General features: G+C 46.3%; 1 protein-coding gene across 7 annotated transcripts in view; it reads left to right on the top strand.

The window, feature by feature from the left end:
* The window catches only part of ankfn1b (ankyrin repeat and fibronectin type III domain containing 1b), a 134042-nt gene extending 128400 nt beyond the window's left edge, over positions 1–5642 (top strand). For all 7 annotated transcript variants that reach the window (XM_085761100.1, XM_085761104.1, XM_085761101.1 and 4 more), the window contains 7 exons: positions 180–346; positions 430–580; positions 1493–1661; positions 1766–1932; positions 2460–2667; positions 2773–3482; positions 4393–5642. In XM_085761100.1, coding sequence (XP_085617226.1) covers positions 180–346; positions 430–580; positions 1493–1661; positions 1766–1932; positions 2460–2667; positions 2773–3482; positions 4393–4701 — 1881 coding nt within the window. In that variant the 3' untranslated portion in view covers positions 4702–5642. The remainder of the gene's footprint in view (positions 1–179; positions 347–429; positions 581–1492; positions 1662–1765; positions 1933–2459; positions 2668–2772; positions 3483–4392) is intronic.
* The last annotated feature ends 19785 nt before the right edge of the window (positions 5643–25427 follow it).

Genomic DNA, 25427 nt, shown 5'->3' with positions numbered 1-25427 from the left:
TTAAAAACACATAAAAAAACACACAATGCACATGGCCAGGCAGAGGGTTGGCAAAACAGAGGAAAAGCAGCCGGACTTGCATAGTTCCTCTTTAAATTACTGTGAGGATGCTCATTGAGACAATACAAATTCAGTATTAAACAATTAAACAAATTTTTCGATCTGTCTGCTGTTCCCAGGAGAAGCTGGCGTATCACAGACGAAGCAGGAAGCTGTTGTCTCCAGGATTATACCTGGGCTACCTGAAGCTGTGCACGTCAGTGGAGCAGATCAGAGCGCTGGTCCCTCAGAAACTCCCCAATGTCCTCTGTCACACAAAAATAAGGGACAACAGCAACGTGTCCAGGTGGGGGATTGACGGCCAATTCATGCGATAGATGGGATTTTTGTTTGTGGGGTTAACATCCCTGTTGCTGTGTTTGGTTTCAGAGAGGAGTGGCAGTGGCTGCAGGCACTCAGCTCTCTGGAAGAGTCGTCAGAAATGGACCAAGATATACAGAGCGCTCCACATCGCCTCCTGCAGGACCTACGCAACGCCATCAAGGACCTTATGGCCCACATCAACGTCCCCGGCAATCAGGTCCGAGTCGAACGGTCTGACCAGTCAGAATGCGAGCTTTTGTACTTTGTCTAGTTTGTGTAGTAATTTTGCCTGATACCATGGAACCAGTAGAAGGACGCCAAGTTCCAGAGGCAGTAGCAAAGAGCTCAAAGCAATGAAAATGATTCCAGAGGATACTCAGCCAGTTCTGGTTAGACCACTAATTCTACATGATTTCTATAAAAGAACACGGTTGGAATTCCAGCACAACAGCAATCATTGTACATTTAGCTTCAATCTCTTACCACCCACTCTTCCACCCATGGGACGCTGCTGCTAAGTGCTATGAAAAGTGACATGAAGATAAACAAGAGTATATGCTGTGTATTAATATATACATTGGCAGATAAGACTGTTATCAGAATGTGGAGCTGAAACCTGAAGTATGATGTTCCCACATGGATGGATGTTTAAAAAAAAAAAAAAGAAGAAGCTAAAAAACAGCAAATATTACTTTAGCGCTAAGATACTTTTACCCTTGACTTGTTCCACAATAGAGACCGACAGTGTATTACTGATATGCAATAACCTCTAATTATAGCAAACCCAGCAGTTGCCATATTCCTTTCTCATTCCACTATTGGAGTTTGAGCGTCTGGTTCTACTTTTAAGATACTTAAATAAGTGAAGACTGGCTTCATGGTGGCCTGGGAGTCTCTGATCCATACACTGTAACTGTGACATCTGCAATTTAAACACAAGCAGGGGCTCAGTCTTCTACAGTCTATAACATAAAGACAGAAACAGCATCAAAAAAATGTCACCTTAAAGACTGACAATTACCAGACAAGCTAATGATGAAGATCTCAATGGATGCATGTGAGTATTTCAAATCTGCTTTAAGGTCAGACTTACATAGGTGTGTGTTTGTGTGTGTGTGTGTGTGTCTAGGCACAGGACTTCCGTATTTACAGCCAGGAGGTGGTGGAGTTTGGGGAGAAAGTGTCCTTCTTGCTGCTTCTGCCACCGTCAGATGAAGTGTGCACGGCCCCCGGCCAGAACAACCCGTACTCCCCCCGCTCCGGCTTCCTCACCCTGCCACTGCAGATCTTTGAACTTGGTCAGTTGAATAGATTTAAAAAATAAATAAATACCGGTAAAGGCCATTATAGATACATCATCATCAGTATCATGTTTCACTTATTGCGTTTCTCTCTCCCACAGTCCACTTTAATGCCTACTGCCCCAGTTTCATTGGGCAGTACTGCAGAGTGTCGGCTTTGCTGGAGCTGGAGTCCCTCATGTCCCAGCAGGCACTGAGGGAGGCCTTCTCTGAGGCCGAGCTGCTCGCTGCCAAGAAGAAACACCAGCAGGTCCAAGAGCACATACAGGTAGGACCAGTCGGCCTCTAAAAGTTCTGCAACATCCTCCCAGCGACTCTCCACTCTCAGTCATTAGCTTCCAGTGAGTTAAAGGAGACATATTAAAGGAGACTAGTTCCCAGGTGTCTTGAAGACATGTCTGTGACATGCTTTGGTCAAAATACCCCAAGGATCAAACATCACAGCTCTTTTCATCCATTCAAAACAGCCCTGTTCAGAACGGCTGGTTTTCAGAGCCTGTCCCTTTAAATGCAAATGAACCACTGCACAGGTAGGGGTGCTTTATTTATTCGAAAACTAATGACATCATTGTCAGACAACCAGGGGAACAGCTTGTAAAACCACATGGATTTTAATCCTAGGGAGTCTGCAAATTACAGATTATTTTGTCAATTCTCACATTTTGTGGGCTGAAAGGCAAGACAAACACAGTTGTATGTTAAAGAGCCTTCAAAAAGTGGTATTTCCATAAAATGTCTCCTTTAAAAAAGGATTTTGTTGTCCTGCTACTAATGATCTCATTGACTGTCCAACAGCAAATGGAGGAGGTGTGGCGGGACGCGCGGTGGATTATGGACGCCCTGCAGTACGCCCGCTACAAGCAGCCGACCGGAGGAATCTCCATCAGCTGGATCATCGACTTCTCCAAGGAAGTGTTGCCTGAGAAGCCCCCCTCCACCTCCTCTCAGCCAGACTTCATGCCCTCCCCCATGCCTTCACCAGAGCCCTGCCGCAAGCACTCAGGTCAGAGCAGAACCCGCCTACTGGACACAAACACTGTGATGACTTCAGGATTTCATTTTAACTAAGATTCTGATGTTTTTGTCTCATTTTTCTCAAATCCTGTAGATTTTGCAGGACTATCAGACGAGGAAGGCTCCTCGGAGGTCTTCCTCACCACCGACAGCGACTACGACTCCAGTCGTGCACAGAGCCCCCGTGAGCTGGACCTGCTGCCCCCCTCGCCCCTCTCCTCCTCCGCCCCCCTGGAGCCTCGCGGCTTCCTGCGCAGCGACGGCAGCGGCTCGGGAGGAGGCACGTGTCTGGTGGTGGGTGGACGTGGCGGCGGGGCGCTGAGGGACTCCACGCCGGACGTCCTGCAGGCCTCGGAGCCGCAGCACGGCGAGCGCTGCAGGGTGGAGGGAGGGGTCCGACGGAGAGGGGCCTTGGAGCTGTTCGACAGCGACTTCATCCTGCCCAGCCGGCAGATCGAGCTGCTGCACATCACGGAGAAGAGGCAGGCCTTCTGCGTGAGGACCAGCAGCCTGGAGTTCCCCTCCACCACCTCAGCCCACCAGCAGCCTTACCCCCACCACGCCACCTGCACCTCGCTCTCCACCTCACCGCAGCGGCGGTGGCACCGGCCGTCGTCGGTGGACCGCTGCTGCTCCGCCGAGCGCTGCTTACCGCACCCTCCGCCGGCGCGGACGCTATCAGAGGACAGCGGCACACAGAGACTCTCCTCGCCGTCGCCCGCTGCCCTCAGGAAAGGCTGCCACGCCACGCTCAGAGTCTACCCGCAGTATCGCACAGGGCTGCCCAAGGAGACCAGCGTCAAGGTATCCATCTGTTCTGTCTCTGTTGAGTTATTATAACCTTTATTCATTCTCAAGAGACATTGAGGTTACCCTCATTTTCAATGTCGTCGAGTTTACAAGCCATTCAAATATTGACAGTGGTTACAGTCATTTGGAAGTGATTACATGACAATACATTTAACAAAAAACAAGAAAGACAGTCATCTGAAACCGTTACAATTAGAAACACAGCTATCCTTGACCAAGGTCCTCAACTCAGTGAGTGAAGGGAGTGTGTCTAATCTCAGGATGTGCTGCAGCGCGTTCCAAGAACTAGGGGCATCATAACAAAAAGCAGTCAGTACTCATACTAATAGTAGCAGTAATTCAGCTGAACGGGTCATGTAAGTGCCTGAGTTCCATTCTAACATATTTGCTATATACAGTGGTAATTTGCCTAAAAGGGCCTTAAAAATATATAGAAGCCAGTGCCTCTTGCGCCTTTTCTCAAGAGAGGGCCAAGCAACTTTTCCATACAGAACACAGTGGTGAGTATCATATTTATCACCAGTCATAAATCTTAGAGCTGAATTGGAATCTAGACGTTTCAGAGTTGAGGCAGGAACATGTCTATAGATGATATCACCATAATCCATGACAGACATAAACACTGCTTCAATTATCACTCTTCTTGAGAGCACTGGAAAGCAAGATTTGTTTCTGTACAAAAAGCCAATTTTTTGTCTCAACTTTAAGATAAGTTCATTAACATGGTATTTGAATGAGAAATCCTCATCTAGACAGATGCCAAGATATTTGTACTCGGTGACTCTCTTGATTTCTGAGCCAGTTTTGGTGTAAAGATGCACGCAATTGTGATCTTTTTTTTTTTTTTGTCAAGTAATTTTGTTGTTTTTTCAACATGCAACATTTTTTTCTTTTCCTTTTCCAGCTTTGTGTAACTCCAGGCACGTCGGCTCAGGAGATGGTCCAGCTGGTGGTGCAGGAGATGAACACGGTGTCGCGGCGGATGCTGGGTAGCAGCGGAGGGAGCGGCGACCAGGAGGAGTGCGTGTACTACAGTCCCGAACAGTTGAAGCACTTCGGCCTCGTGCTGGTGGTGGACAACAGAGAAAAGTGGCTTCAGGACGACTTCTGTCCCCTGGAGCTGCAGAACCCCTGGCTGAGGGGCAAACTGTGCGTTCGCATTAAGGAATACTCACCACTAGCGCTCAAACACAGCCGGGCCACCACGGTGTGAAACGCACAGAGAGAGACAGACAGAGACAGAGACATATGGAAATTAAGGAACTGTTACATTTGTACAAACTGTCCCCAGACTCCTACGTTGACACTTTCTCTCTCAGTGTGGTGTTACCGTCCACAACTGCAGCTACAACATGTTGTCATATTTTCTGCTGTGTTCTCTCCCCCCTGAGAATCTGTTTCCATGAAATGTGTTCTCCCGTACAAGAGACCCTGTTTTTTATGAACATCAGACACCCTCATATGGACACCAAATGAACAATAACAAAACGGAACAAAGAGAAAATGTTTTTTTTGCGCTGTCAGGAATCATCGGGGGGGAAAGATTGTGATGCTGAGCAAAATTAACGGCGTGTCGCTTCGACGTCTGGCATGATTGACGTCGTCCGCGTATCGGCCCACGCGCACGTTGCCGTACTCGTGGGGGCGGCATCCCTCGCGCACGGACACGGCTTCCCCTATGAACTCTCTCATTGTGTCATTCCCAGAGAGCTGTGGGCTGCAGCCGCCCGGCCCCGTGTTCCCAGGATGTGGGCTCTGGACCGGGCCCAGAGGCCAGGAAGGACGGGACAAGTACAGAGGGGGGCCGGCGTCTCCACTTGGGGATGCAATCGGCACAGCGATTTGGCCCGTCGGCCTGCCACTCAACCGCGATTGGCCACTGCGCTGTCTGGTAGCAAAGCAGCCAAACAAGGGCGAGCGAGCTTAACAGAGAATGAAATAGAGAGAGAGAGAGAGAGAGAGAGAGAGAGAGAGAGGGGGTGAGGAGGAGGGAACCTGGCACTGGCTCTCTGGTGCCCTTTTTTCTCACTTTTACAGCAACAAATCCTCTGTATAGTAGACTCAGTCATAGTGTAGCTAACTGATATCATCATTTCATCTTGTGAAGTAACACAAAATAAAAAAACACAGCTTATTTGGATTTTCAAACAGAGAGAGGGAGAGAGGGAGAGAGGGAGAGAAAAAGCAATACTTGACTCTTTTTGTTTCGTCTAATTGATGGAAAACGCATGTAAAACCTTCCAGAATTGTGCCGAGTACATCTGAAGTACTGTAGTCATGTTGTGCTAAAAGTTAACCGGTTCAGTGTTTTGTTGTGTTTGCTTCAGTGATATTCCCAGATGCACCAGAAAGCGGTGCCCGTCAGTCTAGAGCAGGGTCTCCCAAAGGTATTCTGGTATTAAAGGGATGACTCAAGTTGTTAAGAGGCACAAACCACAAACTATATATTCCAATCTGTCTCCCAGACTACGTCAATATAAGTTATATATGAAAGGATAAAAAAAAAAAAACATTTTTTGCAGTGACACATGGACGGGTCTTGACAAACTGCTCTGACCTGCTCCACTCAGTGCGATGCAGCAAACTGAGGCGCTGGTGTCTGTTAATAACTTCACTTTTTAGATGATCCACATTAATTCCAGCTACACAATAAATCAGCCTCTTAACAATCGAAACCATCCTTTTTTTAAAGGCTCATGTTTGGGAACCTGTGCCAAGTTTTGCTTTCTCTTTTCACACAGCAGCTGAAGATACAGTCTGTGTGGAACCTTTTTTCTTTCATCCAGTACAGTCTCAGCATTGTTCATATTAATTCTCCTCATCTCACGCTAACAGAAACTCTGGGCTGCTGTCATGTTTATTTATTTCTCTTCTCAGCTTATGATTAATATTTTTTATCCCTCCCTCTCCCTCCCTCCTGCTCTGAAATGTCAAACCAAGCTCAGCAACATCATACCGTTCTAATAACCTGCAGCATTTCCAAATGTAGCACCAGAAAAGGTCCAAAAGAGGAGCGTTTGGTGGGTGAAGTCGGAGGGCCTGGCCTCAGTTACTGTAGCATTCCAGGTTTACAGGATGATGTTGAACCTGTGGTGAGGGGGGGGGGGGGATGGGGGGGTGAGGGGGGCAAGGGGTGAACAGTGGTGTCTCTCAAAGTGTTTACAGAATCGAACTCTCCTTACACCTTCAAAAGATGTGTTTACGTGTAACTACTGTATAAAGACGTCTCAAGGGACAAACCGATGTTAGAAGTTGTAACTGGTTTCACTGATGGCTTGAACTTGTGTTAGAGCTTAGATGTCTTCTTTATTCACATTGTTAAAAGTGGTTTTTACGACGGCCAACTGCAAAAACTAATCACACAACCAGAAACTGAAGGATGTACATAGACACACACACACAATACAAGGGGATGAATGTACTGTATCTGCCCAAAATGTGAAAGTAAATGACTGTGGGGCTATTTGTCACCTCGGAGGGTAAAGGTCGGTGAAGTTATAGGCAGGACTCTGTTTCTCAATTGTGCAGAAGAGGGGGAAAAAAGTAGAAAATAAAGTAAAGCCCCATGTTTACAAGGAGCTGTTGGCAGATCCATCAGGCCAAGTCATGAAGGAGACATCACGTCACTTTTTTAGAATCTATTTTTATTGAACAATAAATGAATATTACAAAATAAAAGCCTTGGTTTGTTTATGTGGGTTTTCTTCTCTCTTCTCTCAGATCGCTGCACATGAGCACAGGAAGTTTCTAACCTTCATCTCTAGTCTCAATGAGCAATAACAACACCTTTTATGTAATATTGACCTTTTTTCTTTTCTTTTTTTTACACTTCCTGTTTGAGACATTAACCTCATTTAGATTAACCACATTTAACTGCGCGGGGTTGTCGACGGCCCAGAAGCTGAGAAAAAACTCCTCACCGGGAGCTGCCTGTGATATATTTTGGCAACACCTCATCAGCCATAAGAAGCAGAACAAGATTGTATTTCAAGTGTGTGCAGATCAGATTCTCTTTGGGGCTTATTCTTTTAGTTTGGAGTTTCATCCACATGTATGATACACTCCCAAAAGCCGCTCATTCATCTGATATGAATGAGAGCGGAGGGCAAATAGAGGGCGCTTGTTGCTACAGATGCTATATTGCAATGACCTCATGACTGTTTGCTACCCAGTTGATGAAAACTGAATGGAGGGCAGCTGCAGACTGAATCTCACAGCGGAGGAGGAGGAGGGCATGGCTGCAGCGATGCCTGATGAACAATGATGCTACTATTGCCTGTGTCCAGGGGGGTTGTTTTTGACCATATATATTTATGATTATTATGAATGGGGTTTAGGAAAATACTTGACATAATGACACCTCCTCCTCCACCAGTGTCAGGCCGATGTGCATTACGTCAGCTTTTTCGCTCAATGCAGTAGTGTAACGATGATATATGCACGGCTGTAGAGTTCCACTAACAAAAACAAATCAGGATGTTCATAGTATTAAAATATAATTATTCAAACTAAATGGTGCAAAGAAATGTCCTTAAAAAGTGCTTTTTTTTTCATGACGCATAGATAATATTTAATGTTGCGCGGCTCTGTTATTGCACAGTGTGTTAAAATGTTTAGTTGAATCATGATCCGAGTGTTGAATTCTGCCTGGCCAGGTTGCTTTCAGCAGGTTCATATCAAAGCGCTCCCTTGCTAGCGCCATGTGTTTTTTTTCAGCCCTTGAGCAAATAAAATGCTGCATGCTTCCCTGTCAACAGATCCTACAAACACTAATGTGCAGACGGACACACAAAACACACACACCAGCGGGCGCACACTCAGGAATCTTGATATATAGATGTGTAAATGCACATGTGTACCATGTAGAAGATTTACACTTTTGTACTATATACGGGACAAATCCACACACACTCTCCCGAGCAGCTTATCACACACAAATCATGCCATAATACATCCCTGCCAACACACTACGCCTTTAAGAGCAGCCCTTTACCGTTTATTGACAGTAACTTAAGAATTGAACTGGAATTCTGACACCTCCTAATTTTAAACCTTCTGACTCCAGGAGGACCTGAGCTAAATATAACCCCCTGGCATATATCTGAATACCTATAAAGAAAACATTCCAAAAACGCCCTGAATAGTGGCCATTCATGCTCATAAAAGAGATTCAAAGTGGAGCGCGCTCGGCCCGGGAGCAGCAACTCGTGACTCATCAGAATATCTGCAGCGGAGCAGCGACAAAGCCGAGTTGTGAATCTGGGTGAATCATTTGATAGGTGGTGTCGTCAGCACAGAGGCCGGAGATGGAAGAGCACAAACTGTTAATTGCATGTGAGCAGTGTGTGTGTGTGTGACAAAACACACACGCCTGCAAAACAGCAACCAGTGCATCTTAAAGGCAGTGGCGTGCACGGGGGGGGGGGCAGAGGGGGCGGTCGCCCAATGTTGAAAAACGTTGGCAGTTGCCCAATTGTTGGAAAATGCGTGCTGAAGTGCCCTCTTGGAGGCCAAAACGTGTGCTGAAGTGCCCTCTTTAGTGGCGAGGACGCGCTATATGTGCCCTTTTTTCCCTTTTCGCCCCTGCCCTTCAAAAAGTCTGTGCACGCCCCTGCTGGGAGGTGAGCAGGCTTCAGGCCCCCGAGCTGCTCCCGTCTCAGCGTCAGCGCCCCCCACCACCACCTCTGTGCTCTTCGACTTGACCCCTCCCTGAGGTCGTTGGGGATTAGGGGCCAGTGGGTTGGTGCACACCTTGCTCAGATAACCTTACACACACTCTCTCTCTCACACACACACGGAGATACACGACCTTGGAGCTCACTTTACATTATCCAGAAACACTGACCCAACATGTGCAACTTTCCTGTCTTGATGCCTAAAAATGTGACTCTGGATGCAGACGTGTATTCTGGGAAAATTCAACCAAACTGGTTCCACAAACACTCAACACACACACACACACACACACTCCTCCTGGATTTAATACAAGTCCTCACTATAAACACTATGAGCTGATGTGACAGCACAGTGACATCCCTCCCTCCACTTCTTCTATTCTGCCTCTCCTCCCATCACCTGTTCTGTCCCCCTCCCCTCCCTGCTGCCCCCCTCCACCCCCCCACCCCGCTCACCACCCGTCCATCTCAGCCTGGCACTTGCCGGCGGATTAGTTGTGGCGTACATGTATGCGTACGCTGGCATGTGTGCGTTTCTGTATGCGTGTGTGCAGTGGGTGGGAAAAATGAAGCCTGCCACTTCTGCATCACTCATTTCTCTCTCTCTCTCCCTTCCTCTCTCTCTCTCTCTCTCTCTCTCTCTCTCTCTCTCTCCCTCCCTCCCCAGGGCCCATAAACCTTTAAAGCACCTATAAAACACTTGGCGAGGCCTTTTTGAAGTTTTTATGAAGATCTGGCTTTATTGTTCCCAAGAGATGAGCCCCGCTCCGCTGGCGCCTCGGAGCTTTCTGGAAGTGCCAGTGAATTCAGAAGAGGAGGGGGAGGCAAGGGAGGGGAGGAGAGGGGAGTGGAGGGGAGGGGAGGGGGGGCTGGGTGGTAGCAGAAGAGGGAGTCCCATGGAAGTTAAGGCTGGGAATGGGGGTGGGTGTGTTTTTTATGCCCCCCCTGTGCACATGTGTGTAGTGTGTGGTGCATATGTGTGTGTGTGTGTGTGTGTGTGTGTGTGTGTGTGTGTGTAGGGTGGCAGATGAGCTGCAGATGCATCAGTGACATCCTCATCTCTGGGTGCTGAGTTTACATCCTGGTGGAAGATTTTCAGATCTCAGACCCATCAGATCAAATACACGATAAGCAAAAGTCTGAACAGAAGCACATGTGCGCTCCAACACGAGTAAGGCATGTGCGTTGCAGCATGTGTTGCGTCTGCGTATACGCGTTCGCAGACGACGGGGGCCAGCAGGTTGCGTCCTTGTTGTTTGAAGTGGGGCTCTGTTATTCTCATAGAGCTAAATGAATGGAGCCGGACCCCCCTCCCATCTGTCTGATCCAGCGGCACCGGCCCTCCTTCCCCAAATCCCGGCTCCGACGCCCGACGCACCGGCCCCCTCAAAGGAACAGTTGGCAAACGGACAGCCCATTAAACAGCCAGGCCGACGGGCCCTCACCTCTGTGTAAGAGCAGAGAGAGAGAGAGGATGGAGATAAAAGTTATCAAGAAATATAGACATTATGTGTGTGTGTAACGTCTTTGTGAATGTAACTGTGAAATGTAAAACCTGACTGCTGTTTAACACTTAAAGGGATACGCCAAAAAGAATTCCATGTCTTGCCTCACTCCCGGGTCCATGACCAGCAGATAGACACCATCCTTTCGACTGTGCGTGCAGTAACAAGGGAGATAGAGCCGTATTGCCCGTAATTAGCTTAGCTCAAACGCTGTAAGTGTATAGGTAGTGTTAGCCTGCCTCCTAGCCGAGCCGAAATCAGCAGTCAGAAGCTGATTTCATTTTAGCTCTAAACTCTGTAAATATATCACCTTATCGACATTTCAAACATTTTTAGGCGAGAAAGTAGCTGTTTAGATCAGCAGTGTGTCGTTAATTTGTCTAAATACCAGCTGTTTACAATTTTGTTCGGACGAATTCGGCGCTACTCAAGCTAGCCGTTGTGACCGACGCACTTCCGGTTACTTTCACAAAATAAAACACCCGTTGCCCTTTACATACAGGAAACCATGACGATAGAATTTGTGCTTTACTTTGAAATAGGAAGCTAACCTACCCTCGATGTAGCTAGCTTGAACCAAAATAAACCGTCTTTGCTTGAACCCTCCATTTTGACCGATCTGGTCCCGTTAGCGGCATTTGACCGCTCAAGATGCCTTACCGGAGAGTTTTGTCAGCTCTGAGACGGAGATCGGCCCGCCGGTTTCCGTTTAGAGTTGCTGAAGAGTTTCTCTGATGACTTTAGGTGGAGGCAGGCTAACACTACCTATACACTTCCAGCGTTTGAGCTAAGCTAATTACGGGCGATATGGGCTCTATCTCCCTTGTTACTGCACGCACAGTCGAAAGGATGGTGTCTATCTGCTGGTCATGGACTCGGGAGTGAGGCAAGACACACAAAAAAAATGTTGGTGTATCCCTTTAAATGTGTGTGTCTATGTGTGTGTGTGTGTGTGTGTGTGTGCGAGTGAATGTGAGTGTGTGTGTGTGGGAGTGGCAGTTACAACCCAGTGACCATGACATTAGCCCTGCTGATGGCTTTGACTGTGCCTTTGCCCTCCACAACCCCTCATTGTCACCAAGGTGTGGATTCTCACCCTGTCACCAAGACTCTGACAGGAACACATCTTCTTCTTCTCCTCTCTAACCCTCCTCAGTCATCTGGCCCTCGTTTGCTAATCTGCTTTGATTACTTGCTTGAGTGGAACGGAGTAAATGGGAGGATTTGATGAAATCACTTGTTTATATATCAACTCCAGCTGTTTTTGTCATTAAATGTGGTTTAATTACATCTGGCCAAAAAAGCTTCTGAAAACCAGGGAGGTAATTGATCATGAATCCATCAAGTGTCCGTTTAAGCAGGTTTCTTATTAAATAACCACATTTACACACAGGCACATTAACTAATCACCTCAACAGAGATCTCTCTCCAGCTTTCATAGAGGAGCCTTAGAACCAGATCAGATCTAGACATCAAGCTTAAAACACCAACAACAAAACAAAACAATTCCTTCAACGGCATCCTCACGGACTCCGACTGCAGACACTGATGCTTTCCACGTCAGGCATTTGTCATCGTGCACACAGTTATGACCCACTCTGATTTGTTTGATAGTGATCCAAACTCTGAACGCTGAGGGAAAAACAACAGTTTGGGTCTGTGCTGAAAAGCTGCTCGCATGCAGAGGAGCCGGAGGGTTGGTCCACAGAGAGCCAGCACCGATGACAAAAAAAAGAAAAAGAAACTCTGAGAAGCAAAGATGAGAGAAAGACGGGGCAGTAAAGGACCAGCCGACGGTATTCTGTGTAGACTCTCAGTACCCTGCGCCTGGCAAACAACCTGAAAGCAATTTATTTTCTTTCCCCAGACATTTAGGATCAAATCCATGTTAGTCATTCACATAAAAGGGTCTCAAAAAGAAAGGAAAGACAGAGGAGAAAAACACAAGCTTGGCTTGATGTGTGTGTGTGTGTTACATGTGAGTGGGTGCATGAAGGATTAAGGTGCCTCTTTTCTTTATTAGGATCCCCATTAGCACCCGCAGCAGCATCGGCTATTCTTCCTGGGGTCCGACATATACATAAACATTCTCATTTTTAGACATAAGAAACACACATTTATACATGACACAACAAGAACAAACAACAAAGGCTCCCTAATATTGAACAAACCACAGAAAAAATCTGACAGACATTTGACCGACACCACGGACATCACCATTTCTCTACTCAGATTCCATTCTATACTTCAATACCTTGAGTAATCTAATATATTACACCCACAAAGTACATACATAAATCACATAAATAAGCAGTGACTGCAACCATGCACTTCAACTAGGCTACTCATACACGTATTTCCACTCCAAGAAAAAGAGTACAACCACAACTGTAAACTAGCCCTCTTTATGAACTAAATTATGTTAAATCATAATTCATTAAATTCTAAGAGATACTGTTTTAACAGCAATTCAAACCGATCTTTGTTACTTTCATGAGCAATATGAACTGGTAGAGAGTTCCAGGCAACCATAGCTCTGAACTGTTCTTTGAATTATACCTGTTCTCACTCTCGGCAATATGAACCTCCCTTCTGATACTTCTTGTTCGATAACTATGGTGGGCAAAATGGGAGTGTAGTTTGTCATACAGTAATTTTGTAATTTTCCTCTGAATGAAAAGTTTGGAAAAGCAAAACGTGAGCAAATAAGATAAAGGGACAAATCTTGTGTTTCAGCTGAACACATTCACACATACATCCATATTAACCCCAGCTCCGGCCCCTTTTGTGCTAAAGGATGATGTCATGCCTTCTGAAAACATGTGGGGGGGCGGCGTCGGGGGGTTTAGGGGGGGGGGATTCCTTTGGTCCTTTCAAGTTTGCAGGAGGAGCCTTGGGCCACGGCAGGGTAGACAGTTCCAGGGCAGGAGGCTCAACGCTGCCACTGCCCCCCCCTCACCCTCTCCATCCCACCCCACCTCAGCAAGCAGTCACATTAGGCACGCTCCGGCCACGCCATCAAAGGCCCCGGCTCAGAGCGCTCACTCACACTCACACACACACACACACACACACACTTGCATCTGCACACACAGAACTATGCATGCTTCCCGACTGCATGTACGGAGCCACAAGTCTGACACAAGTCAAACGAGCATGTTCACACTCAGATGAAACAAACGCGTGCCTAAAAATAACGACACACATGCACATGCACAACACACATGCACGCACACACAAAAGGATGGACATGCGCACACACGTACACACACACACTTGCATTCCAACAGATCAAACACGCACACACTTCAATCATGCCCGCCCCCCCAAACCCCCAAACCCCCCCGGCTGTGTTATTGTTTTGAAAATATGATTGCGGTGACGGATGGGGTGGGGAGAGGAGGGGGCTCTGGCAGGGGCGAGTGGCAGGGCCCCCTCCATTGTCCCCGACCAGTGTGAGTCTGTGTCCATAGCTATAGAAACTGGGGCCACACTGGGAAGGCATGCTTTCATCTCCACCACAGGCTCACCGCTGGCAATAAGGGGTCAAATAAATCCCCCTGGATGCAGTGAGGAGGGGGGAGGCTGAGGGTGGAGGGGAGGGGATGGGGGATGCACACACGAGGCCCACGCACACACACACACTGATAGTGTTTACCTGACCTGATAGTGTCTCATGTTCACACTTCAAATAGAGCAACAGACCTTCAACTTTCACTGTTTTTAAAGGGATGCGCCAACATTTTTTTTTTCCGTGTCTTGCCTCACTCTTGAGTCCATGACCAGCAGATAGACACCATCCTTTCGACTGTGCGTGCAGTAACAAGGGAGAGCCCGTATCGCCCGTAATTAGCTTAGCTCAAACGCTGGAAGTGTATAGGTAGTGTTAGCCTGCCTCCACCTAAAGTCATCAGAGAAACTCTTCAGCAACTCTAAACGGACCGATCTTCGTCTCAGAGCTGACAAAACTCTCCGGTAAGGCATCTTGAGTGGTCAAATGGTGGTAACGGGACCAGATCGGTCAAAACAGAGAGTTCAAGCAAAGACGGTTTATTTTGGTTCAAGCTAGCTACATCGAGGGTAGGTTAGCTTCCTATTTCAAAGTAAAAGCACAAATTCTATCGTCATGGTTTTCTGTATGTAAAGGGCAACGGGTGTTTTATTTTGTGAAAGTAACCAGAAGTGCGTTGGTCACAACGGCTAGCTTGAGTAGCGCTGAATTTGTCCGAACAAAATTGAAAGAGCTGGTATTTAGACAAATTAACAACACACTGCTGATCTAAACGGCTACTTTCTCGTCTAAAAATGTTTGAAATGTTGATAAAGTGATATATTTACAGAGTTTAGAGCTAAAATGAAATCAACTTCTGACTGCTGGTTTCAGCTCGGCTAGGAGGCAGGCTAACACTATGCACTTCCAGCGTTTGAGCTAAGCTAATTTCGGGCAATACGGCTCTATCTCCCTTGTTACTGCACGCACAGTCGAAAGGATGGTGTCTATCTGCTTGTCATGGACTCGGGAGTGAGGCAAGACACACAAAAAAATGTTGGTGTATCCCTTTAAAGTTATTACATTTTGTGTGTATTTACTTGTTAAGATGTGTGATGTGTGTTTCGTACTGCAGTGTATATATGCATTATAGCTGATGTCTATCAGTGCTTCTGCTCCAACTGCCGACTCAACTTCCCACCAGTTATTTTCATTTTTGATTAATCGGCTGATTATTGGCTTCATGTATTTCTCATTATTTAAAAGTTACATCTTCATTTTCTATTTCCTGTCATTTAAAAGCGTTAAATTCTCACATTTGAGAATCTTAAACCACTAGATTATTTGAAAAGTTGCCTGATTAATCAATCAATTAACCATTGCAAGACTATGTTAATACTTCAGCCTCAAATTTGAAATGGACACACTTGAACTTCTTCAAAAACTTGTGTTTCAATCAAAGCACCACTTAAGCTTTGTTAGCTATAGTGGATGGATGTATTTCAAGAATGCCAAAGGGTCTTTATAAAAGCACATAACGCTGTGACGAATAAAGTCTCTTACTATGAAACGTCACATCTGTCAACATCACTCAAATCTCAAGTATTAATACATCCACTGATTTCTTTGTACTGAGCTGAGACCCTTGTCTGATCACATCAGAGGTGGTCCAGGTCACTCTGGGTAAACGCAGCCTGAGTGTACAGCACATGTAACACAGGATCACCATGTTGATCATCAGGATTCACAATGTCTTGACACATTCCAGACTGGCTGATTGCACACATACTTAAATGAGCACACTGTATACACAAACAGAGACATGCAAAATTGCACAGACATGCTCTCGGACACACACACACACACACACACACACACACACACACACACACACACACACGCTCTCGGCACTGTTAGCAATACGCTAACACATGAGAATATAAATAAGCGTTCGCTCAAATGCTTAGAGAATGGTGGTGTGCAGATTGTGAATTTGACCCAGAGCCATTTCCTCAAAAGGATCTTCATGACTCACACTGACTAGATTGTTTGATGAACCTGCCATTCTTCTTCTGTGGTGTTAAATCACACATATCCATCTTGGCGTCATCATCAAGGCCCTGAGCCCTGCCCTGCTGAGGACCCAGCCCCTTACAGATTACTGCCAGACTCACTCATTACACTGCCGTGTGTGTGTGTGTGTGTGTGTGTGTGTGTGTGTGTGTGTGTATGACCAAACATCAGCCAAACAGCATATACGTATAGCAACTGGAGCCCCCTGGATCACAGGTTTCTCTGTCTCACACACACAAAATGTTCATATTGTGATATATTAGCTCAGTAAAAGCTTGTGTTGACACGGTAACAGGAGCTGTTTTAAACCATTATCACCCCTATACGTCCATCCCAGGTTCCTAAAACAACACAGGAAGTAGCTACTCTACAACCAACCGTCAGTCTGATGCATCAACATCTCATAAAAATAAAAATCGGGCGGTACACGCAATTCAATCCCATTAATGATATGTACGCATATAGGGGAGGGGAAACTTCAGCGGACATGTTGTGCACAGAGCGAGCGAGCAGCTGTCCTGTTAGCACCTGTGTGTGAGCGGTGCTGTGGGGTGGGGGGGGGGGCCTGGTGGAGCCAGAGCCAGTCAGAGAGTCACCAGGCCTGAGGAGAGGAGAGGAGAGAGGGAAGGTCAGCACCACCGCATGCCACAGACAGACTGACGATACTTCTACTGGGCTCCACGCCGGGGACCTGGCTGTAATTACACCACACACACACACGCACATGCACGTACACACACACACACACACACATTCATGCATGCACTGTTACCAGACAGACTGAGAAAGGTGCCCGGCTCCTGAGTTCTGTCTCTCTCTTTCTGTCTGTCTATCTCATTACAGTTTTATATCCACCATGACATCCTCAATCACACACCTGAGCAGACCCACAACTGCATACAAGCAGCAACCGATAACACAGACCTGTCATACATCTATTACACTTGAACTTTGTGTAATAATAATGGAAATTACAGAGAAAAGTAGGTGGGCAGATGGAAATTACACACATATGTGATTGTGGAGCTAATTTCAAAACCATGGGTGTTAATATTTTTGATGAAACAGCTTCAAAACAGGATTTTGGAGCCGGGCTGTTGTTTACAACAACTGATATTGGGAAATTCCACAAAACCCCCCGACTGGATTCAATGAAGATGTTATTTTGTGCTGTTTTTAAATTTCTTGTTTACTAGTGCGAGTGCATGGCCACTAAGACAGGCTTAAGCTTAAGAAAAGATCATGGTCATTGGAAATAAATTATGGTTACGGTACATAATAGTCAATAGTCACATTCAGCGTGCTCTCACACAAACATGGATTTCCCAATTTTCTTTGTGAATGGACACTTGTAGTCTGAGCTCTCAACTGGCCAAATCCAAGGTTAAATAAGGTCAACAAGGTTATTGGCACAAACCACAATTGTGATCTTGTTTGGCTCTTAGACTGACACCAGCACAGATCTCTGGTATCAATAGCTCCTTGTTGATCTACTTGGCCAGGCAGTTTGCCGTCTCTCTCTTCCCCTCTCTCCCTCTCTCTCTCTCTCTCTCTCCCTCCATGGGCCCTCTAACTTGTGAAAGTTATTGGAGTGTAAATGCGTTTAACAGCCTCTGTCTGTTGCTCGGCGTATGGAGAGAGCTATCTGTTGTCTGCTTCCTGCTTCGTCGTTTTCTGCGCCAGTAGCTCGAGGTTTAGAATTCAGTGGGAACCGAGTAGTTCAATTATAATAATTGAATCTCTCTAACTGAATAAAAGATCGCTACAGACCTGTGAGGAGGAGCTGGGGTGGGTAGAGGGTACCTTTTTTTTAACCAGTTTTTTTTTTTTACCATCACTGGGTCTAAATTTGAGAAGATGCGTTCAAGGTTCACTGTGCACTTCTTTTGTTTGTAGTCATTTTGCCCGCGCTGTCTGCAGAGGCTCACGAGCTAACATTTATTCCAGCGGGCGGTCAATTAAGTAGAGATTGTTATTTACAATGACAGGTGGGTGGGAATGGGTGTTCCCTGTTCCCACTGAGTTCCCAGTTAAAAAACCACCTTAATCCTTGATTGAGACATACGCAGTTTGAGCTTGAGGTCTAAGGGAGCTTTATTGTTCTGCTGCTCTTTAACCACAGCACCACTTCAATTTCTCAAGACTTTGTCACTTCATTACTCTCCTTCAGTTTTCATATGTACCCCCGGGACACCCCCAGTCCTGGTTCCATTTGCCTGCGGTGACAGAGAAAGGCAGACGCTCCTGTTTGCTCATGGCTCCAGGGGCTTGTGGCTCCCGATTAGCAAACCAGTGTGAGTCAACATCTGGTACATCCCTTTGACAAACTATCTCTCTCAGCGCACACTCAGCCTGTTGTCAGACCCCTGTCCCTTTTCGTCCGTTTTCCCAAGCAGACAGGCACCCCCCCCCCCCCGGGCGGCAGTGCGCGCTTGCACATTGGCGAGACATTTCCCAAAGCCTTCCCAGTCCTCCTGGCATCTCAACAGGCTGTCACCTTCTTAGCCTCCTGCATGTTCCACAAACATACCAGAGGGCCAGAGGGCAGCGGGGGCTACGGTGCTGCCCGTTTGTCGACATGCTTGATCGGGGCTGGGGGGGGGGGGCGCAGGACTTGTTCAGGTCGCGACACCGATGCGGTCCGTCGTGTCTGCTGTGCAACCTGCGGTATACGACTGCATTCCACCCAGGACGCGGGAGGTTTTAATGCAGTTTTAAAGGCTGCCAGGTTTAAACAGGGCAACCTCAATCTGAATCCTGTCACAGACCAATGAAGACACCATCGTAGAGTTTCCCTCCCTTTGTTTTTGTTACGCAGTGCCAGTCTATGAAAGTATCTTGGCTCTAGACTCAACAGAACACACATGCTGAGGAGAGTGTCAGGCAAGGGAACATCTGTTGTGGTCAGTGGCTGTGGGCAAACGGTTTCATTTCGACAAGATGGCCTGTGGCAACACAATGGCTTAGTGGTTGGGAGAATGACCGAATTGCCAGTACTTGTGGTCAGGGTTTACCTAAGTTGGACGGAGCTTCTGAAAGACATGTGGTCACGTTTTACATCAAATTACTCCTTAGTTAGTGATATATAAAAAAGAAAAGGAGTGACATCGTCTTGACACAGCTGTGTTTCAAGGTTTTATCCTTTCAAGTGGAACTGTGAAGTTTGAAGTTACCTACTCATCTCAAATTATTTTTTTGTCTGAAGTCTTTATTCCATTGTAGTTTCTTTTCCATTTGTCATCTTCGGTGCACCAAGAGCACTGAAAGTTATTTTATAACAACAAGCATGCGGAGTGTGATCGACAGAGCGTGCCAGCGATGATTTCACTGATGAGAATGTAGATTAAAATGACAGATTGAATCTTGAGGATTCGTGCGTAGTGAAAACACATGACTTAACTGTCCAAATAAACTGTGATATACTGTATGTTCCACTATCACAGCTCTCATATCTCAGCTGTGGCATCCATTCAAACACTGCTTGACGTCTTAAAGCGGCCAAGTCTGTCCAGAGGAATGCGGAGCAGTGGTCCGCGTGGCTGTCTGAAGACGTCTGTGTGTTTGTGTTTTAGTGTGTAAAGCAGAGGCCTTTAGGTCGTAACATCGCTGGCATCCTTTTTATTTTCCGTTTTCTTTCTCTATCTCTCTCTCTGTGTCTTGCGCTCTCTGCCTCTCTCTTCTCTTGGCTGATGTGCCACCGTGGAGAAGGCAACAGTGACCCTATTGTGAACGGTGGGAATTGGGCAGCAGGCCAATGATGTCATCCTGCCATAGGGAAGACCAGGGGGAACGCCCTCCTGGCGTTCGGAATGCACTATTTTTTCCTGTTGTTTTCCGGAAGGCGGTGATCAATTTAATTCCACTCCCTGCTGCGGGGGTTTGGGGAGGGTGGGCGAGGGAAGGAGGGAGGACGGCCGAGAAGAGGAGGAGGAGGAGGAGGAGGAGATGCAGAGAATAGGATAAGGATGGGGCGCTTTCTCACTCGACCAAAATGGGGTGCAGGAAAATAAATGAAAGGAGAGGAAAAGAGGACGAGCACGGGATGGACTGAGATCCCTTTTTTCTCTCTTTCTTTAAATTCTAACTTTGTAAGATGTGAAAAGGGTAATCAGCCTGGAATGCCATGAGGTCACACCAACCTCCCCAATTAAAAGTTGCCGGGCATCATTACAGAAGAAAAAAGAGGAATGACTTACGGAAAACTAACAGTTCCTAACACAGAGTAACCCCGTCGCTCTGAATCTTTGATTCTAAGTGGACGCAGACGTTCACTCTTTTTACAGTGCAGCTACAGTGCTGTCATCTCTTGGGGAACTTTACTTTTCTAGTTTGCAAACTACTGTAATTTCTACTTGATAAAAATGAAAGGACAATTCCAGTCTATCACAAGTTCACTCAGTCGAACCACCACTTAACTGAAACATCTCAACAACTCCTGAATGGACAGCCATGGACCTTCACATAGACATTTCAGCAGCGGTTCAGGTTTTCGCTTAACTTGTGGATTATCTCAACATCTACTAGGAGGAAGGGCACAGAGCTTTGCAGCCTTAATACTCAACCCCAATTATGTCTAGTGCCACCATTAGGGTTGCATTTGATACTGAGTGAAATATCTCTATCGATTAGTGCAGATTGCTGTGATGTTTGCTGGAGACAAGATCAACTGTCATCACCTTTGTGATCCTTTGACTTTACATCCAATACCAACAGGTTGAAGGTTTCATCTTTCTGATACCTTTAAGTAAACACTTACAAAACTGACAGTATTTCCATCAGTTTTGCCTTTTGTGTTTAGTGCTAATTAGCAAATGCTAACGCAGTAAAAAAAAAAAAAAAAATGAAAAGGTGAAATGTGGACATTCCATCAATGACATCTGCATGTTGGCATTGCCACTGTAAGCATAATAGCATGTTTGCAGTACAGTATAAACCATGTGCAGCATAGCTGTTGGTTCTTATAGTTTTGTAAGTGAGTGTTCTCACCAAAGTGCAGAGATTTGGAAAATTGCTACAGTGAAGTTGTGAGTGATGAAATATAAAGAGTCTGAACATCATACAGGTTGAAAACAAGCTAGAGGTTTATCCAAAGTGTGGCAGGCTGAGACCGTTTCTAAACTGACTAAAAAAAACTGGCCTTTCATTTCTGGTATGTTGAAAATAAGTTTAGCTATACTGCTGGTTGGTTTGAAACCAACATAACAGTCTGACTTCCAGATTTTCTGGCCCTGATTTCTGGATTTGTGTCATTCCAATCTCAGATATCAGCGATTTACATGATGCGTATGATTTTATCAGTAGTACCTGTAGGAAAAGCTCAACACTACAAAAATAAGCTTTCAGTTTTAATATGCCAGAACTATCCTCTGAGTCCAATGAACACTTAGGCTTCAGCAGACCTCTGGTCTTTGTATGTGCTTGACTACACAGGATTTTCTTAAGAGGCTAAATTCAAGTAATTGTACAACGCTGGTAATGAGTGACTGAACACGTACGAAATCTAAAGCAAAACATTTATATTCACTGAGTGTGTGTGTGTGTGTGTGTGTGTGTGCCACAGTGATGTTTTTCTGGCCTCGCTTGAATTCATCAGCCTTTGAGTTCAAAGTGGGGCCTGCCATCACATCACAAAGCCACTGGGCTGTCTACGATATGATCACCATTAATCACAGCTTGTGATCAAGCATCGAGCAGCATTTTCTCCATCACGCCTGGAATGCCGTAGTAGAAACAAAGGATGCAGGGCCATACTCAGATTGACTTCAGATTGCACATCAGCGTGCTGTGGCATTCCTTCAACAACAAGGACAAAGCTATACACTTTAGTGGCGTTTTCTTTTCTTCTCCTTGTCATCAGAGGCAAGGGGGGGGGGAATATCACTTTGATGCTGTTTACTGGGTATTTTGCAAAAATAACTTTATGATGAATTTTAGGGGAGAGAAAAAAATGTAGAGGGGGCTTCAAAAGTAGTGTTAACGGGAGACAGATTTTTGACATGCTTCCCGAGCCATCTGCTTTGGGTTAAGGCTCGGAGACAGAGTCGAATATGGGGGAGAGGGTAGAGGGGAGTAAGACTGGAGAAGATGGCGAGGGCAGCAGGGAATAGAGGGAATGTAATATTGACAGGCAACAGTGGAAAGCGATTTATTTGGTTTTGCAAATGTTTGTGTTTTGAATTGTTGTGGCATGAGGTGTATGCATATGTAAAAGAAGAGACATCTGTCTCGCCAGTGCAAACATGTAATTAATTGTTCTTGTTCACACAGCTATTACAACAAAAAATATTCAAGCACATAACTGGATTTTTCTACAGAAACAAACTGAGGTTCCAGTCTCCTGGCGTTTGGACATAATACTTCAGACATCATTTTTGCAGTTTCGACTTCTGCAAAAAAAAAAACCCTGAAAGCTGTGGTTGGTTCTGAAATCTGTCGTCCTGCCAAAGACCCCACGGAGCGAGTTCTGCTAGAGACGCCACAACACAAAACTAATTAGGAGACGTGCTCCAGGCATATCTGTTGATTTGAAGGGAGGTAGGCTTGGGGATTTCAGAGTTGCACTATCTCTGCCACTCCAGACTATTTCCAAATGGCCGCAGCACCTTGCCAAATTCCTTCACTTTCCTTATCTCCTGACATTAGCTCATTTAATGGTGCAAGAAAACGATATGAGATGCAAAAAAACAATGTTGATTTTGTTGCTCCGGCTCTGCTTGGAGATGTTTTTTGTCCTGCTGTTTACTCCCCTCTCTCCTCTTCTCCAAGCTGTCCGTCTCCATCCACCCCCCCTGTGCCATTCTACCAGTCCCCAGTGGGCACAGTCAGCCAGTCTGGCCCGGCCTGCCCCTTGCTGTGGCCCTGCACTGGATAAGCTTCTACCTGGACCTTGGGTACAGGCCTTTGTATTGAGCCGTGGGGGGTGTTAGTGTGTGTATGTGTTTGTGTATGTGTTACGTGTGTGTGTATGTATAGCATTCACAGCAGAGACGGAGAAGGGGGTCCTATCTGTGCCTAAGGGCTGCCCCCCAACGCACCCTCACCATGCGCCCTATTCAGACCTAAGGGAGCGTGAACAATCAGTGCAAAACCAAAGAGCTAAGTCCCCTTGTTATACAAGCCCAGTTTTCAGCACCAGCCCCACCTCTCTCCTCCATGGTGCATCCCACCCCCCCCACCCTCCATCCCAGCACCCCGGCCCCACTTGTCAGAGGTTGACGGGCTTCGTTAAAACGAGCCGGGCTCCTTTTATGGCTTTATTTAATTAGCCATTCCACAGCAAACTGCCATCCGGCACCGCCACTACCACTGCACCCACCCACCCCCGCTTCCCTCTCCATCCTCCTGAAACCACCATCATCTTCATCACCACCACCACCACCAACAGCAGCGCTATCCCTCCCCGCTGTGCTCACCGGTCCCCTCCTCTTCTCCTCTTCTTGTCTTTATCTCTTGTAATTAGCCAGGGGATGGGGGGTGGACTCATTGCCGGGTTTGCTCGGCAGTATTAGTGCTCAAGACCAGGAGGAAGTCTCTCTCCCTGCATGGGGGGTTTTCTCTGTCAGACCACCACCCCAAGACCCACGGAGGAAGACAATGGGAAGGGCCACTTCTACAGTAGCCAGCTCAGCCTTACTGTCCCCGCTGCCCACTGAGCTCTGTCTGCACTGGCACCCTAATCATTAACCAGATTATGACTTTGTGTGTCTGCATGCAGGTTGGAGTGGTCAGTGGGAATTTACTCATAGGATGCTAAAGGCAGCTGGCAGCTCTTTACATGTGGTTAATGTAGTTAAGCTCGGTTAATGAAGTCTCTTAATCACAGCAGACACGAAAGTTGAGGCACATTCAGGCTCCTTGTGATAAAAACCTCTTCCATCCTTCAACGGGAGTTTGTTTTTACATCACACTCATACTGAGCATGATTCAGGTTTATGACTTTATTTTGGCTCGACTGGCCCCAACGTTGGTTTTTAGATCTTTGATCGAAACGCTGGTGAGCAATTTCACTTGAGCTGCACCAGAACTATGAGCGCACATTCCTTCCACATGCACTCAAACATGAGTAGTCAAACAGTGAGGCAGAGAGTCTGGGGAGGCCCTGGCTGCAGGTCCACACCGTGCTGGATCGACGCCCTCTAGTGACCACTACAAAAGACAGACACATAATCACAGGTCGAAACACCCAATATCTGCGGTCAGCCTATCTAAAGTGAGCAGGATAAATACAACAATGTGGAACCAGGATCAAAGTCAGAGGATAAACACGTCTTAACTGCCTTTCATGGCTGATTTCAGTATGACATCATGAGCTTAACTTTCTCTGTGTGAGATTTTTATTTGTTAAATTAGGTTTAATAAAACTGATTGTTGCTTGGATCAATGCCAATATCACTTTTAATGCATTAAAATAAAAATAAAACAGATTTCAATGAGCCTCACATGGATTATTATGGCTGAATTAAATGTTTCAATGCATCAACCTGATAGTCAGTAAAGTAAAATTGCCTGCGTGCTTTTAAGAGGCGTTATAGGAGGACTAACATAGTTTAAGCAAAAGTAAAAAAAAAAAAAAAAAAAAAAAAGAAGTCCTGCACGGTCTAATGACTGCTTAGCATGGGAAAGGTACCGCTTAGTTATCCATGGCCATTTATAGCCCTTAATTACGCGCCTATTTTGTGACCCTTGAGTTCAACAGGCCAATTCCTGTGTGGACCCAAATCCTGACGAACAAAGGTGGAATGTGATGCCCCCTTTTCCGTAGACGAGCTACTAAACGTTTCCCATCAATTTCATGGGAAAGTCCGTGCCAAGGAAACTCTTTAAACGCTTCAGCTGAATATTGACGGGGTATTGAACCTATTAGTGCATCCCAGACAGTTTACTGATGAAAAGCACCAGACAGACAAACTGTTGCCATGGCGCCTGAAGTGCGGCTTGGATTCCATCAATTCTGTAAATGTGCATAACGCTGCTCATGTTGTGGAATATTAAACTGTAATGCGGGATAAAACTGGTGCTTTAGGACCCAGTTGATCCTCCTGATTGTGGCTGATATTTTCCACGTTGTGAGGGGAGGGGAGGGGAGGGGAGGGGGTGGCCCGGGAGGAGGGTGGGGGGTGGAGGGGGCTGTCAATCATAGTGAAAGTGGCCGGGGTGGGCAGGCCCCTCTGACACTTTGTACCGTCGGAGGGGGATA

The sequence above is a fragment of the Trachurus japonicus genome, chromosome 19 (genome assembly GCF_045865225.1).
Source record: "Trachurus japonicus isolate A0001 chromosome 19, Traja_1.0".
NCBI classification, from domain to species: Eukaryota; Metazoa; Chordata; class Actinopteri; order Carangiformes; family Carangidae; genus Trachurus; species Trachurus japonicus.
Note: the sequence above shows the minus strand (reverse complement) of the source record. Positions and strands in the feature narration are given on the sequence as shown.